We start from the raw sequence: 17,990 nt of genomic DNA, 5'->3' as shown, positions 1-17,990 counted from the left end.
GGCAGGCATGTCCAAACTGCGGCCCTCCAGCTGTTGAGAAACTACTCACCTTAGCATGCCCTGACACAGCTTTAGCATTCTCTGACAGCAAAACTGTATCAGGGCATGCTGGGATATGTAGTTTCACAACAGCTGGAGGACCGCAGTTTGGACATGCCTGATCTAGGGTATAAACTACGATTTTGCATTTAGCACACACATACTTGACTGCTTTATTGTTACACTGCAATTTAGAGTGGAGTAAGACTTCCATCCATCTCATTTTGAGTGGAGTAAGAGCTTCCTGCCCAAACTCTAAATCCACAGATTTTAAATCCCCCTTCACAGTGCAGCATAGATTTGTCAAAGAGCAAGATTTTACCTTCTAGCTAGCTATACTCCTAACTCTATCTAAATGGGTCCCTTTGCATCTTCACTGCTACTGTTTAGAAAAGTCGTTAATTAGGTATGATTTGTCTGTGGACAATGTGTCTTATATATAGTCCTGGACACAATCCATATTTATATTAGAATCCTAGTTAGTTTACAGTCACGAACTATGCTACTACCCCTGATTCGGCATATAATCTCACCCACGGGAGTAGAGTGTTTGGCGTCACTTGGTTAAATCACCGGCGTTACAGAGATCAGTCTCCGGCAGCAGATACAGGCTGTTAGCGTTAGCCGTTCTGCGAGCTCCCGTGGTGAGTCGCCTCCCATGTGCAAAGATATCCAGCGGCAACGGCACAGTGTGGTAGTGTTCCCGGCGTATTTTTCCCGGAGGGGGAGGGCGAACCCAATTCGTTGATGGTTAAATCAGCTGCTGGGTATGGATGACAGCTTTAGGTCAGTCTGCTCGTTAACTCAGCGCGTTTCTCCGCTATTTGTGAGCCAGCGGTTTCCTCGGGAGATCTGTGCCGTTGCCGCTGGATATCTTTGCACATGTTGAGGTGACTCACCACGGAGCTCACTTATCGGCTAACGCTAACAGCCTGTATCTGCTGCCGGAGACTGATCTCTGTAACGCCGGTGATTTAGCCAACTGGCGTCAAACACTCTACTTCCATGGGTGAGATTATACCCCGAATCGGGGGTAGTAGCATAGTTTACCCATTTCATGACTGTAAACTAACTGGGATTCTAATATAAATATGGATTGTGTCCAGGACTATATATAAGACACATTGGGGCAGATGTATTAATCTGGAGAAGGCATAAGGAAGTAATAAACCAGTGCCATGTGCAAGGTGATAAACGCACCAGCCAATCAACTCCAATATGTAAATTAACAGGAGCTGATTGGCTGATGCGTGATCACCGTGCATTTATCACTGGTTTATCACTTCCTTATGCCCTCTCCTGGTTAATACATCTGCCCCATTGTCCATAAACAAATTATACCTAATTAACGGACAATTGAACAGCTTTAAAATATATTCATATATGACTTGAGTATCACATGAGATCTATCACTGCTACTGATTACATCTGATGCTGCTGTTATATAAATTCTGCTAAATTTAATATGGGATTAAATCTCAATTTATTTAACCTTATCAGCGCTCCTTTCTGCTACCTTTTAACAAGGTTGTAAGCTTATTATTTTGTGTTTATCTTAGACTACCAGATGGTCAATTAGGAGCAGCTAACACATTTTAAAATATAGGTGACTATTTGAACAAATATCCCATTGGTACGCCCGATTTACTTTCTGAGGAAAGTCTATTTTTATTGTGTTTAGAAAAGTAACAAGTTGTTGGTATAACATTTAAAGTCGTTAACATTATCCCTAATAATCTACAAGAATAATAAGATAACAGATATAGGGCGTGATGTAATATGCATTGCATTATGGATGCAGTACATCCTGCAACTCATCTGGTATATACCAGCGGTAATAACACGGTATATACCTAGAATTGCAAAGGACAGCTCTCCTGATAAAAGCTGACCTTTGCGATACAAGAACTTCCGGGTTTATGACCCTGGAGTCCTTCTGCACATGCGCCTCATGAAGCGCGCGGCCCAGGGGACAGTGGAGGGAATTTTGATTGGATCCCTCTCAGGAAGAATGTTATAAGAAGTCCATAGGCTTCTATAGATGGTGTTGCCTACCATGTCCAAGCTGTCCAAAATAACGCTTATGGAAATGTGGCCAAAACTCAGACATGTACTGGTATTACTTATCAAACTAATTGATCTGCAGTCTAAGTTTCCTGACCTTGTGCTGCCATAAATAAAAGTATAAGATACTTCAATTCTTATTGGCTGTGTATTAGAAAATATAATTTATTTATTGGATCTGCTATGCTCTGTCAGGCTTGGGTTGCAGTTGCTTTACATTCAATGCCTTTTTTCTTTTTATTGAAAAAAGTTACTTCTCAAAACACGGCACAGGAGGAAGGTACAGACAGCGAGAAACACGGTGCTCCTGATAAAGTCGGTAAGATGTTTGCAGAGCAGATGCCTTTCCTATGTCCTATGTCTCCCAATGGCCACGTTTCCAGGTTTCTGCAAATGGACTAATGTCCTCAATCAGCATGGATTGCAATTGCGAACAGTTTTGCAGATGCAATCCATAGCAATGCAAATGCAGTAGATGTATACACACCTTCTTGTTGCATTTGAAATCGCATCACTGTGACGCCGGCCGCCCCTTCCCTCCCCCCCAGTTAAAAGGTACAGGTGCTTTGGGCCCGGTGGCTCGCTCCACTTCATTCGCCACAAGGTTAGTAAAGGTAATATTTTGTGACATGGATAGTAAATGAAAAAAAAAAAGCTGTAAAAGCATGAAAAATCCCTAAAAAATAAATAAAAAAAATGTATTGACATTTTGACCCTGGCGACCTTTTAACTGTCTGACTTTTGACTGTCGACCATTTGGCCTTGTTGTACTTTTGACCTTGTCGGAGTTTTGACTGCCGACCCAATGACTATCTATTTTTTAACTGTCTATCAACCCCCCCCCCCCCCCCCCCCGAAACACCTCAGCGATGAGGTCACAGGACACGTTCTGCACATGTTCAGAACGTTTCCCAACTATCAGGAAACTGCTTGTTGGATTGCTTATGCGATCCACCCTGAATAACACCCTGAATAATGTATCACTGCAAAACCATATCTGTCTTAACTTTTCGTTCCTTTTTTTGTTTTTTTGTTATTCAGATGCAGAGTTACAAGAGAATATAGAAAGGTGAGTTAGATCTCTGAGGGGGGTTCTTACTAGTTTGTACATGTGGTCATACTTTTTGTTAGCTGTATATGCTTGAGAAGCAATGTAAGGCGAGTGAAACTAAAAAAGAAACTGATTAGATTACTATATTGTCATTAAGTGCCCTGGCCAGGTGGTCATTGCCCAGTGTAAAGCTGATACTGAAAAGACTAAATCAAATTTCTAAAAATATCTAATAACTGTGGCCATATGTACACCCCTCTGTTGTTTTTGTATATTCATGTGTGCATGTATTTATAGCTGGTTCTGTGTATGCATATTGTAGCATTTGTTGTAGTCTGATAATTGCAGATTGTATGCGGGCGGCCAATCCGAAAATACTGAACAGCGATGCCGGATCGTCCAACATGTCCCTCCGATTCAATATTTTCAAAGTGTTTGGTCGGCCGCATCGGGCATTATATGCCCTGCTCTGGCTGACCAATGGACATTCCCATGTTCCTTCACATGGGAAGGAACGGAGAAATGTCTCCTCCCTGGAGGCGGAGCACCAATATCATGTGACATACACTGTGAAAGATCTCACAGAATATGTCCTGGACATCGGCGGGGTCAGATAAAATGCCTGTCAGTGTGAAGTCATTTTATCTGACCGTGTATGCCCGACACTAGTATGCACTAAATGCAGCAAAGTTTCTAAAGTTACTCCATATACAGATTATCTAGGGAATATTCGGAGGTTAGGGATTGGTGCAAACCAATTGTGACATATCCAACCATTAAAAATAACAAGGGTATAACATGAATATATAAAAAGGTACTTATTTAAACCCAGCATTGGTTAATAATACTATGCAGCAAAACATTCTAAAAAAATGTGAATAATTGAAATGGTGGCAAAAGATACTTTGTAGTCTCATAAGTAAATGATGAATCACACAGAATGTCGCGGGTGTGCAGAGAAAAATTCTTGTAACTTTGTGCCTACATTAGTGACAACATAATATTAAAGACTCATATTCACTGTAAAGAATGAATCCGATTGCTGATCAGTATACGTGTAACCAAACATCTAAATAGCAGTGAGTGAGAATGGTAAATAATCACTGGCCTTATATCTCAAATAAGTACCGATCATTTAGTAGCACTGTGACCCACTCGCCCTGTTCTGCTGCGATGGGCTATCAGATGTTAATACTTTAGAGCACAGGGTCCGGTAAGCAGGAAGGTGAAACTGATAACTACATGTCACATTCATCTTCAGATTCAGAAAATGCAGAGTGCCTGCCACCCTCTGGTACATCTTTTTAAAGTCCAAATAAGAGATCAGGGAGAGGTGGCCAAAGAGGAGGCACAGGAGGCTGAACCCAAGGAACGGGAGGAAGAGGCAGTGCAGAGGGAAGAGGGGAGCAAATAATTATTTAATTTATGTAGTCAAACATTGAGCCTAGTGGAACATTCCCTGCTCTCTAAGAGCCTATCCTTTTTCCCCACTCATAGATTTGATAATTTCCATCGGTCAGTTGATCTATTTAAGATGGGATGAAAGCTTAGATTAAAAGAATATTTTGACAAGAAAGATACGGATGTGTTATCTAATGCAAACAGGGTATTTAGCAAACCAAGTTCTTTTGACCCTATTTCAAATAATTCTAGTTTAACAACTTTTTTTTTTAAATGGTTGACCAAGAAGTTAAGACTGGTGCAGTTAATAAGGCAAGAAATTATGTAGAAACAAATTTTTAGTTATCCATCTTGTTTATTTTTTTTGTTAGAGCACTTTGAAATTGCTTGTTATTCCGTTTTTCACTTAAATTGACCTACATTTTTTGTAAAAAAAAAAAAAAAGTTTGATATTCCATTCTCTTACGTCCTGGAGGATACTGAGGTTCCATTTAGTACCATGGGGTATAGACGGGTCCAATAGGAGCCATGGGCTCTTTAAGAATTTGATAGTGTGGGCTGGCTCCTCACTTTATGCCCTCCCTCCTACCAGACTCCGTTTATAAAATGTGCCCGGAGGAGCCGGTCACGCTTATGGAAGCTCCTGAAGCATTTTCAGCATCTATTTTATATGTTTGTTATTTTCAGGCAGGGCTGGATAGCACCAGCCTGCCTGCTTCGTGGGACCTCACCTCACCTCACCCAACCTCACCTCACCTCTTGAAGGGTTAATGGTCCTGTTCCCGCTGACAGGACACTGGGCTCCTGAGGGAACTATTCGCAAGCCCCACCACGGCGAGCATACATTCCCACAGCATGCCGCCACCCCTAACAGAGCCAGAAGAATGAAGAGTGGTGAGTACTAAGCCGGCGTCCCAGTTAGCGGGACGCCAGCCATTATGGCGGCATGAGGGTACGGAATGCGTCTCCAGACATAGTACACAGCTGCATCACTGTACACAGTACCCACACTGGCAAAAACAGCCTTAAAATGGTTTTCTCTCCATTTTAAGCACCAGATTACCTCAGCCAGTATAAAAAAAGCGGGAAGACCGCGCGCTATTGAAGGGGCGGGGGCCTTCACTATGAGTGGATCCAGCAGCTCACCAGCGCCATTTTCCCTCTGCAGTGGACACAGACGCTGACTGACAGGGACGTGCAGCTCCTCCGGAGAGACTCCAGATTACCTCAGCGGTACCAGGGGGTCATAGCAGGAGGGGAGCGATTATTAGTGTACTAAGTCCCCTATCAGGGTACTTAGTCTGCAACCCAGATAAGCTTGGCATTAGCGATAAGGGCGCTGTGGGGGCTGGCTCCAAATAACTCTGTGTCACCCTGAAGGGCTCTTTGTGGGTTAATTGTGCTTAACCTTTTCCTGTGTGTGTGTGTGCTGTCACATTATGTCAGGCAAAGAGTGTGTTTCTTGTACAGGGCAGTGCACCTTCCTAGAATAGCGGGGCTTAACTGGAGTTGGTAAATTCCATTAAGGGAATGATCTCCAATATTATTACGAAATTATCCCGCAATGAGAAAGAGATGCAGTACTTAAGACAGACTGTGGATGAGTTTATGAATAGAGACTCAGTCCCCAAACCAGCGTCTCAATCCCCACCCATTTGTCCGCAAAAACCATCTCTGGCCCATATACTGCAGTCTGACGCTGACGGGTCAGACATGGAGGAGGGCGAGGTGTATTTGGGGGGGGGGGGGGGATGCTACTCTGTCACAGGGAATAGAATCTCTTATAGAGGCTATCAGAGATGTTCTGCAAATTCCTGATATGGAGTGTGAGGAATCTTATTTTAATGTAAAAAAGAAGTCCTCAGTCACTTTTCCCGCATCAAAGGAATTGAATATCCTGTATAAGAAATTTCAGATCCCTAAAAGGTTGCTCTCATCTTTTCCTTTTCCTCTGGAGGATAGGAAAAAATGGGAAAATCCACAGATAGTGGACGCATCAGTCTCTAGGCTGTCACGAAAAATTGTATTGCCTGTCCCTGGTGCAGCCTCCCTAAAAGATACGGCTGATCGTAACATTGAGACTCAACTCAAATCATTGTACACAGCTGCTGGGGTGGCCCAGAGACACACTATTGCATGTGCGTGGATCACAAAAGTCATTGCTAAATGGTCACGTGACCTAGTTGAGGGGTTAGATTCTTCGTCTAGGGGGGATGTTGTTTTACTCCTGCAGCATATACAGGACTCTGCGAACTTTATGTTGGAAGCCATAAAAGAGATAGGTTTGCTTAATGCATGCACCACTGCTATGGCAGTGTCAGCACGCAGGGGCTTTTGGCTACGCCAGTGGACTGCCGACGCAGACTCCAGGAAAGCCATGGAAGGCCTACCCTTCACAGGAGAGGCATTGTTTGGAGACAAACTAGACAAATGGATCTCTGAAGCTACTGCGAGATACTACGTATCTTCCTTCCGCAGCTCCCCTAGCCAGGAAAGCTTATTCAGCTTCAAATTTACAGTCCTTTTGGACGGCCAAGTTTAAGGGCAAATCCAGAGGTGCTTCTACGGCCCCCAGAGGCGCAATAGGTAACCCACGCAAACCAGCAACTGCAGGTGCTCAGGAACAGAGCTCAGGCTCTGCTTCCTCAAAGCCTTCAGCATGACGGTGGACCGCGATGCCTGGAGGACTGTCAGGTGGGAGCCCGACTAAAATTCTTCAGTCATATCTGGTAAAGTTCGTGCCGGGATCCCTGGGTCATAGATCTTATTTCCCAGGGCTACAGACTGGAGTTCCAAGAGCTCCCATCTCACAGATTCTTCAAATCAAGGTTACCAGCTTCAAAAGAGGCAATTATAACTTTACAGCATGCCATCCAAAAACTGTTACAGACTCAAGTCATTGTTCCAGTTCCACCTCATCTGCACAACAAGGGGTACTATTCCAACTTGTTTGTAGTACCGAAACTGGACGATTCGGTATGACCGATTCTGAACCTCAAGTACTTGAGCCCGTTCTTAAGAGTGTTCAAGTTCAAGATGGAGTCTCTGAGAGCGGTGATCTCAGGTCTGTAGGTAGTGGAATTCCTAGTGTCTCTGGGATATCAAGGATGCGTGCCTTCACATTCCGATCTGGCCGTCTCATCAGGCTTATTCACGGTTTGCACTGCAGGACTGTCACTACCAGGCCCTGCCATTTGGTCTCTCCACGGCACCGAGTGTATTCACCAAAGTGATGGCAGAGATGTTTATACTCCGCAAACAGGGAGTGAATATAATTCCGTACCTGGACGATCTTCTGATAAAGGCGCCGTCCAGGGAGAGGTTGCTGGACAGCATTGGTCTCTCAACCAAACTTCTCCAGGATCACGGGTGGATTCTGAACCTTCCGAAATCTCACCAATAGCCAACACGAAGGCTCCCATTCCTGGGAATGATACTGGACACGGAGTGGCAGAAAGTGTTTCTTCCGTTGGAAAAGGCACTGGTAATCCAGTCGATGGTTCAGGATGTCCTGAAGCCAACCCAGATATCGGTGCATCTATGCATTCACCTTCTGGAGAAGATGGTGGCCTCTTTCGAGGCGCTTCAATACGGAAGGTTTCATGCAAGACCCTTCCAGCTCGATATGTTGGACAAATGGTCCGGATCGCATCTTCACATACACCAGAGGATCCGTCTGTCGCCAAAAGCCAGGATCTACTGCGGTGGCTACAGATTTCTCACCTCGTCGAGGGTCGGAGTTTGGAATTCAGGACTGAATCCTGTTAACCATGGACGCAAGCCTCAGAGGTTTGGGAGCAGTCACCCAGGGGGTGCAGTTTCAAGGAAGTTGGTCAAGTCAGGAAGTCATCCTTCCGATCAACATTCTGTAACTCAGGGCCATATACAACGCCCAGTTGGACAGTGTGACGACAGTGACGTACATAAACCGACAGGGCAGAACGAAAAGCAGAGCAGCAATGTCAGAGGTGTCAAGAATTCTTCTCTGGGCAGAAAAAAACGCTGTGGCAGTGTCCGCAATCTTCATTCCGGGAGTAGACAACTGGGAAGCAGACTTCCTCAGCAGACACGACCTGCACCCGGGGGAGTGGGGCCTTCACCCGGAAGTGTTCAGGTGCTTGACACGTCGATGTGGATATCCACAAATCGACATGATAGCCCCTCCTCTCAACAAGAAGCTCTAGCAGGATTGTTTCAGATTGAGAGACCCAAAGGCAGTGGCGGTAGACGCTCTAACAGCTCCATGGGTCTATCAGATGGTGTATGTGTTTCCTCCACTTCCTCTGATCCGAAGAATTCTAAAAAGAATAAAAATGGAAAAGGTTCAAGCAATATTCATTGCTCCGGACTGGCCAAGAAGGGCCTGGTACGCGGACCTTCTGGAGATCCTCCTCGAAGATCCGTGGCCTCTACCTCTTCGTGAGGATCTTCTGCAACAGGGCCCATTCGTCTATCAGGACTTACCGTGGCTATGTTTAACGGCATGGAAGTTGAACGGCTGATTCTAGGCAGAAGAGGGATCCCTAACAAAGTTATCCCAACTATGATCAATATGCTCCATAAAAGTCCAGATTTCGGCCTTGCCCATTTTCTTTCAAAAACAGTTGGCTTCTCTCCCTGAGGTCCAGACGTTCCTGAAAGGTGTTCTGCACATCCAACCTCACTTTGTGCCTCCCACGACACCTTGGGATCTCAATTTGGTGCTGCAGTTCCTCCAATCGGACTGGTTTGAACCGTTACAGGAGGTGGACGTAAAATATCTTACGTGGAAGACCGTTACACTGTTGGCCTTGGAGTCAGCAAGACGTGTGTTGGAGCTGGGGGCTTTGTCTCACAAGATCCCCTATTTAATTTTCCATGAGGACAGAGCTGAACTCAGAACTCGGCAGCAATTTCTTCCTAAAGTGGTGTCTGCGTTTCACATTAACCAACCTATTATGGTTCCGGTTATCACTGACACTTCCACTACTTCAAAGTCTTTGGATGTTGTGAGGGCTTAGAAGGTATACATAAATAGGACAGCTCGTCACAGGAAATCCGACTTGCTGTTCGTTGTCTACGATCCCAATAATTGGGTGTCCTGCTTCAAAGCAGACAATTGCACGCTGGATCAGGCTCACTATTCACACATTAAAGATACTACTCACTTTTTACAGTTATTACAAAATTTTGTGTGGAAAGAGACATATGCGTTTATGACGTTGGATGTACAAAGTTTGTACACCAATATCCCACACGACTTGGGGTGTGACGCAATAGCAAAGAGACTACAAAAAGATGGTGATCTCACGGTGAGACACAGGCGTTTCTTGTTGGACTCTATTTCTTTCATTTTACAGCACAATTACTTTTTATTCTTGGACACGTTTTATTTACAGGTGATGGGTACGGCCATGGGGACCAGATTTGCGCCGAGTTACGCCAACCTTTACATGGGTTTATTTGAGGATACCAATGTGTGGGGCGGGGACTTCGGCGCGAGTCTGGTCCTCTATGGCCGTTATATTGACGATCTGTTTATTATTTGGGACGGTGACTTCACTTCAGCACAACAGTTTGTTTGTAGTCTTAATTCCAATCACTTTAATCTGAAGTTTACCCACTCCTATCACCCCCACACTATTAATTTTCTTGACGTAACTCTGGAAGCCAGGGAAGGTAAAATCCATACTTCAAATTACCACAAGGAGGTCGCTACTAACTCTTACCTGCACTACCAGAGCGCTCATTATCCTCCGTGGAAAAGAAATATCCCTAAGGGACAGTTCCTTCGCTTAAGAAGGAACTGTACGGATATAGGAGAAAGTATTTAGAACAGGCAGAATCCATGTTAGAAGCCTTTGTCTCGAGGGGTTACCCTGAGCCCCCCCTGAGGAGAATCATGGGAGAAGTGGCTGATATAGATAGGGGTACTTTACTCCGACCAAGAGTAGTGGTTGGGACCAATACTGCTGATACTGACTTAGCCAATGGTCAACAGGAAAATATAGCCTTTATATCGACATATAATCAGGATAGTATGCAAATTAAGAAAATCATTTGCAAAAACTTTGGCATACTAAATCAAGATCCAATACTCAGGGGAAATATACCTTCTAAACCCAGGTTTATTTTCAAGAAAAATCGTTCAATTAAAAATATTCTTGCCCCCAGTTTTTTAAAAGAAATACCTACAACTGTACAGGGGGGTGCCGTACAGGATATCTGGTTACCCTCCAGACCAAAAGGTTTTTTTCGTTGTGGAGCCACAAGATGCACCACCTGTAAGCATATTTCTAGAAGAACATTAACCATCCCAATTGATAGAGAAGAAAATTATACATTAGCAAGTTTTATGAACTGTGATACAAGCTATATTATTTATTTACTTACATGTGGTTGCAATCAAAGATATGTGGGACGCACTACTAGGAGTATCAAAGTTCGTTTCATGGAGCATCGTCGAAACATTATAAATAAATTTCCCATGCATAGTGTCTCTAGACACTTCAGAGACAAGCATAATGGGGACCCTAGCTCTCTGGGCCTGATAGCAATTGAACATGTTATAGCAACTAAGAGAGGGGGGGATCGCTATAAAAATCTGTGCAAACAGGAACTTTATTGGATGTACAAATTGGATACTATCCATCCATCTGGATTGAATGAGATGGTCGAACTTAATCCTGTATTATGAGTTTTAACCACTCTCTGTGGCTGCTTGTCCTCATGTCCCTCCCCCTCTTTTCTTCCTTTTTCTTCCTCTTTTGCTTCCTTCTTTCCCCTTTCCTTTTCCCCATGGACCACATATATTGAGAAGGATAATAGTGTTTTGCTAACCAGGGTTACTATAGATAACCTGGATTACCCTAACTGTATGAGATTTATCTGGTTATTACATATTTCTACTGATAATGATGAGGATGACATATATGAGGACGAGCATGTAATTAGTTTTACGAGATACATGTATGGTCCTTATGAAAATGGATGATTGGTTAATTAACCGAATGTATCTCTCATGAAATTCTACCTTTGGACTATTACATGAGCCTATTACAGTATATGTGGTATTTACCATAAATTAAGATTCACTATATATTTATATCTCAGATTATTGATGGTTACATGTAGATTCATTCGGTAAACCCATGGCCGCCTATCATACAGTATATAGTATATAGAATATAAAATAGAGAAGAAAAAAGCGAAACCTATCTGAATATATAGGATGTCTCCAACTGGCCCCCCCCCCCCCCTTTTTCTGGGGCTGCTAAACGGTCTTTTTGGGAGACATCAGGTACTAGATGTCACCATGGCAACTTATATTTGATATATTTATTTGGTAACCCTCTAGAATTAGTGAACTAATATAACACCGAAACCCTGCTGTTAGATGTTATATATATTTATATATTTTTATGCTTTGACTATCTCCAGTATCGGAGGTGGTTATATTGATATACTCCTCATTTTGGAAATATGTTTGTTTATGGTGACGTCGTTGTGTTACTATGACAACGTTAGAATACGCTGTATAGAAACTGATGACGTGGTGGGAGTAACACTGGAGACGGCTATATTGATATACTCCTTTATTTGGATATATGGTTGTTTATGGTGACGTCGTTGTGTTACCATGACAACGCTAGAATATGCTGGATAGAAATTGATGACGCGGTGGGAGTAACATCCCACTTACACCAACGATCATTGAGGTGCGGGGAGATGACGCGGCCCCTGACCCTAGGATCCACGTCATCTTGTCGCGCCCGGGATGACGCGCAAGCGTAACCATGACAATGGGCAGTACAGGAGTACACAGTGACGCGGAGGGATGACGTGGCCGGAACAATGCCCTGTCTATGCCGCTACCCCAGTATACTTGGACTCCTTACTAGACATAGCCCAATCAACATTATTAGATTCAGCAGTGGGGTTTCATTTTTCACTAGAGTGCGATCTTCCAAAATACATGTAATGGATTACTAATATACTAACCATGTGAGTAACTCTGTACATACGGATTATTTATCCATTTTTTCTTTTTGATTCTCCCTTTCATGTTCATGTCAGTGGTCATGTGATCGGATCCCACTGAGATTAAAGTTTTTTATTTCTTATATCTGAATAAAAATGTGTTTTATTATAGCAAACTATATACATATTTACATTATTAATGGTTCTAACTCCTATGTCTGTCATTATTCTGGTCATATAATGCAAACAGGTGGTCACAATTAATCATACTTGCTAATGAGCAGCCATGTTGGCAGAGTATATAAACCTTTTCTGGCAGGCCTTTTAGCACCTTGAAAAAGTTGCATGCAAGCAACGAAACGCGTTGGTGGGACTTGCCTGACAGTGTGTTTGCCTAGACCTTGGAAGGATTGGACCTGGACCAAGCCCCCTCAATTGATTTTTCAACAACTGGACCCTTAAAAGAACCTATACTACACCGTGGAGGATTTACATCTACCACCCTCTGAGGAACAGCCATTTGCGGACGCAGATTCGCCCAATTACCTCAAGGGACGCTGGTGGTAACTATAACTCACGGATAGGACATAGGGTCCTTATATTCAAGGGGACTATCATAGGAACAGGTTCCATATAATACCTACCTTCTGCAAGGACTTTTGACACTAGGAAAAACACCTATCTTGATTTATACTTGAATTTATGTGGCAGTTGCCAGCTATGTGCACTTGATTCAACCATCATATATATACTTTTTAAATACATTTTTACTCCATGTTTTAATAAAACAAAGATTTTACATGCTACCTGTTTTTGCTTATGTGACCAATTAAGCGCTGTATTTCCTTGTTTACTCACTATCCAGCATGCTTATTCCACAGCAGGTTTGCCGGTTCCAAAATCTGTACAGGCCCACTCTACTAGGATGGTGGGTTCTTCCTGGATGGCTGCCCGGGTTGTCTCGGCTTTACAGCTCTGCCGAGCGGCTACTCGGTCTGGTTCGAACACGTTTGCTAAGTTCCACAAGTTCGATACTTTGGCCTCTGAGGACCTTCGGTTTGGTCAGTCAGTTCTGCAGGAACCTCAGCACTCTCCCACCCTGTTTGGGAGCTTTGGTACATCCCTATGGTACTAAATGGACCCCAGTATCCTCTAAGACGTAAGAGAAAATAGGATTTTAATTACCTACCGGTAAATCCTTTTCTCGTAGTCCGTATAGGATACTGGGCGCCCGCCTGGTGCTTCTTTCTTCCTGCACTGTTACTTGGTTAATTATTGTCGGTTCAGCTGTTGCTGTTCCTGTTTAAAGTTGGGTTAGCATAGCTTTCCTCTGGTTTGTGTGTGCTGGTTCGGAATCTCACCACTATCCTTCATATACTTCTCTCACAGTATGTCCGTCTCCTCGGGCACAGTTTCCTAGACTGAGTCTGGTAGGAGGGGCATAGAGGGAGGAGCCAGCTCACACTATCAAATTCTTACAGTGCCCATGGCTCCTATTGGACCCGTTTATACCCCATGGTACTAAATGGAACCCCAGTATCCTCTACGGACTACGAGAAAAGGATTTAACGGTAGGTAATTAAAATCCTATTTCTCTTTCATCCACTAGGAGACACTGGAACAGTACTTAGACATTAGGGGTGTGAAGCTTGCAACCGGAGGTGTGGCACAATCTAAAATTAGCATTGTCTGCACAGCCGGCTCCTCCCCCTTCACAACCCTCCTCCCTCAGTTTGGAAAATTGTGCCGAAGGAGGTGCAAGTACAGAAGGGAGCTCCTGCTCCTTGAAGATTTCTTTGATTATTAATTGATTTTCTTCTTTCTTTTTCCTTTTTATACTGACCCAATCCCTCCTAACTAAAGGGAGGGTGCAGGTTTTTGAACTAAAAGATGGTAAATGCCCGATCCCACCTAAATGAAAGGGGGTGCAGGCTTTACCAGATAAAAAGACTGCGTCCCCCTAATAAAAGGGGGACAAAGTTCAGGAGTGGAGACAATGATTCCAGATGAAGGGGTCTGCATCTCCTTACCAACAACTGTAAGTACAGATTGTTTTTAAAATGGCCCCCGCAGCACTTAGGTAGTATATTGATTTTATCTTCCCAATAACAGCTATAAACAGCGATAGGTAGCCACTGTGGCTCAGTATCTAATAGCCAGTGCTACTAAGCACTGAGACCTGGTTTTGAATCCTACCCACATATAAATTTTAATAATTAACTTTCCACTGGGCAGGCAAAAAGGAGGCGCAGCTATGGGACTGAGGAGATTGGTCCCCTGGCGTCCATCAACACACAGTGGCGCCGCTGCGGGACTCAGTGTAACGGTCCCGTACCATCAGACAGTGGCGCCGCGGCGGGACTGAGTGAAACGGTCCCGTAGCGTGCGTCACCAGGAGAGAAGAAGCGCCGCTACGGGACTTGGTAAGCGATCCCGTAGTGTGCAGAGAGCCACATAGAGGGGGCAGACATAGGACCCTGCGCTACTGCGGGTCTTACAAAGTCCATACGCGCAGAGACAGCGCCGCTACGGGACTTGGTATGAACGGTCCCTTAGCGCGCGCCATAAACACTGCAGTTTCAGAAGGGCTGAAGAGACCATTCAGCCCGGATGAACGGTTTAATCTGAATTACTCTGTGATAAAAGGAAAAATGGAGGGCACTTAGTACATAGGCGCGCCTCCCCATATGTTTACCTGATATCCCTGAAACTAGTGGCCAGTACATAATGAACTGTCATAAAAATTTCAATGTCGCCCATTTTATTAATTCCTATCTGGCGCCAGCTACAGGGAAGGGTAAGCCCTTCCACTAGTAAAACTATCATGAGGGATGTGCATGTGTAGCACTAGCTCCCTCTACTGGTGCCAACATATACTCAGAAAGGTGAGATCTCCTGAACATATAATTTCTCTAACGTCCTAGTGGATGCTGGGGACTCCGTCAGGACCATGGGGAATAGCGACTCCGCAGGAGACAGGGCACAAAAAGTAAGCTTTTAGGATCACATGGTGTGTACTGGCTCCTCCCCCTATGACCCTCCTCCAAGCCTCAGTTAGGTTTTTGTGCCCGTCCGAGCAGGGTGCAATCTAGGTGGCTCTCATAAAGAGCTGCTTAGAAAAAGTTTTTTAGGTTTCTTATTTTCAGTGAGTCCTGCTGGCAACAGGCTCACTTCTACGAGGGACTTAGGGGAGAGAAGTGAACTCACCTGCGTGCAGGATGGATTTGCTTCTTAGGCTACTGGACACCATTAGCTCCAGAGGGATCGAACACAGGCCCAGCCATGGAGTCCGGTCCCGGAGCCGTGCCGCCGACCCCCCTTGCAGATGCCGAAGTTGAAGAGGTCCAGAGGTCCGGAAACAGGCGGCAGAAGACTTTCAGTCTTCATAAGGTAGCGCACAGCACTGCAGCTGTGCGCCATTGTTGTCGGCACACTTCACACCAGCGGTCACTGAGGGTGCAGGACGCTGGGGGGGGCGCCCTGGGCAGCAATGTATAATACCTTTTTCTATGGCTAAAATACATCACATATAGCCCTTGAGGCTATATGGATGTATTTAACCCCTGCCATATATCGCAAACTCCGGGAGAAGAGCCCGCCGTTTTAGGGGGAGGGGCCTATTCTCCTCAGCACACAGCGCCATTTTCCTGCTCAGCTCCGCTGTGAGGAAGGCTCCCAGGACTCTCCCCTGCACTGCACTACAGAAACAGGGTAAAACAGAGAAGGGGGGCATATTTTGGCGATATTTTTATATATTAAGCGCATATAACAGAAACAACACCTTGTAGGGTTGTTTATATACATTTTTATAGCGCTTTGGTGTGTGCTGGCAAACTCTCCCTCTGTCTCCCCAAAGGGCTAGTGGGGTCCTGTCTTCGATAAGAGCATTCCCTGTGTGTCTGCTGTGTGTCGGTACGTGTGTGTCGACATGTATGAGGACGATGTTGGTGTGGAGGCGGAGCAATTGCCGGTAATGGTGATGTCACCCCCTAGGGAGTCGACACCGGAATGGATGGCTTTAATTATGGAATTACGTGATAATGTTAGCACGCTGCAAAAGTCAGTTGACGACATGAGATGGCCGGAAAACCAGTTAGTACCTGTCCAGGCGTCTCAGGCACCGTCAGGGGCTGTAAAACGTCCCTTACCTCAGTCAGTCGACACAGGTACCGACACAGATGAATCTAGTGTCGACGGTGAAGAAAGAAACGTATTTTCCAATAGGGCCACACGTTATATGATCACGGCAATGAAGGAGGCTTTGCATATCTCTGATACTGCAGGTACCTCAAAGGGGGGTATTATGTGGGGTGTGAAAAAACTACCTGTAGCTTTTCCAGAATCAGAGGAATTGAATGACGTGTGTGATGAAGCGTGGGTTAACCCCGATAGAAAACTGCTAATTTCAAAGAAGTTATTGGCATTATACCCTTTCCCACCAGAGGTTAGGGCGCGCTGGGAAACACCCCCTAGGGTGGATAAGGCGCTCACACGCTTATCAAAACAAGTGGCGTTACCGTCTCCTGATACGGCCGCCCTCAAGGATCCAGCTGATAGGAGGCTGGAAACTACCCTGAAGAGTATATACACACATACTGGTGTTATACTGCGACCAGCAATAGCCTCAGCCTGGATGTGCAGTGCTGGGGTGGTGTGGTCGGATTCCCTGACTGAAAATATTGATACCCTGGATAGGGACAGTATTTTATTGACTATAGAGCAATTAAAGGATGCTTTTCTTTATATGCGAGATGCTCAGAGGGATATTTGCACTCTGGCATCGAGAGTAAGTGCGATGTCCATATCTGCCAGAAGAAGTTTATGGACGCGACAGTGGTCAGGTGATGCGGATTCCAAACGGCATATGGAAGTATTGCCGTATAAAGGAGAGGAATTATTTGGGGTCGGTCTATCGGATCTGGTGGCCACGGCAACAGCCGGAAAATCCACTTTTTTACCTCAGGTCACCTCCCAACAGAAAAAGACACCGTCTTTTCAGCCGCAGTCCTTTCGTTCCTATAAGAACAAGCGGGCAAAAGGACAGTCATATTTGCCCAGAGGCAAAGGAAGGGGTAAGAGGGTGCAGCAAGCAACTACTTCCCACGAACAGAAGCCCTCCCCGGCTTCTACAAAGCCCTCAGCATGACGCTGGGGCTGTGCAAGCGGACTCAGGGGCGGTGGGGGGTCGACTAAAGATTTTCAGCACACAGTGGGCGCGCTCACAGGTGGACCCTTGGATCCTGCAGGTAGTATCTCAGGGTTACAAGTTGGAATTCGAAAAGTCTCCCCCTCGCCGGTTCCTAAAGTCTGCTTTACCAACGTCTCCCTCAGAAAGGGCGACGGTATTGGAAGCCATTCACAAGCTGTATTCTCAGCAGGTGATAGTCAAGGTACCCCTCCTACAACAGGGAAAGGGGTATTATTCCACACTATTTGTGGTACCGAAGCCGGACGGTTCGGTAAGACCTATTCTAAA

General features: G+C 44.9%; 1 protein-coding gene across 3 annotated transcripts in view; it reads left to right on the top strand.

Annotated features, from left to right (window-relative positions):
- Nucleotides 1-17,990, top strand: part of NCOA6 (nuclear receptor coactivator 6) — a 181,204-nt gene that overhangs the window by 117,473 nt on the left and 45,741 nt on the right. For all 3 annotated transcript variants that reach the window (XM_063960241.1, XM_063960243.1, XM_063960242.1), the window contains 2 exons: nucleotides 2,354-2,422; nucleotides 3,145-3,172. In XM_063960241.1, coding sequence (XP_063816311.1) covers nucleotides 2,354-2,422; nucleotides 3,145-3,172 — 97 coding nt within the window. The remainder of the gene's footprint in view (nucleotides 1-2,353; nucleotides 2,423-3,144; nucleotides 3,173-17,990) is intronic.

The sequence above is a fragment of the Pseudophryne corroboree genome, chromosome 3 (genome assembly GCF_028390025.1).
Source record: "Pseudophryne corroboree isolate aPseCor3 chromosome 3, aPseCor3.hap2, whole genome shotgun sequence".
Taxonomy (NCBI): Eukaryota; Metazoa; Chordata; class Amphibia; order Anura; family Myobatrachidae; genus Pseudophryne; species Pseudophryne corroboree.
The sequence above is the reverse complement of the archived record's forward strand: the minus strand, read 5'-3'. Positions and strand labels throughout refer to the sequence as shown.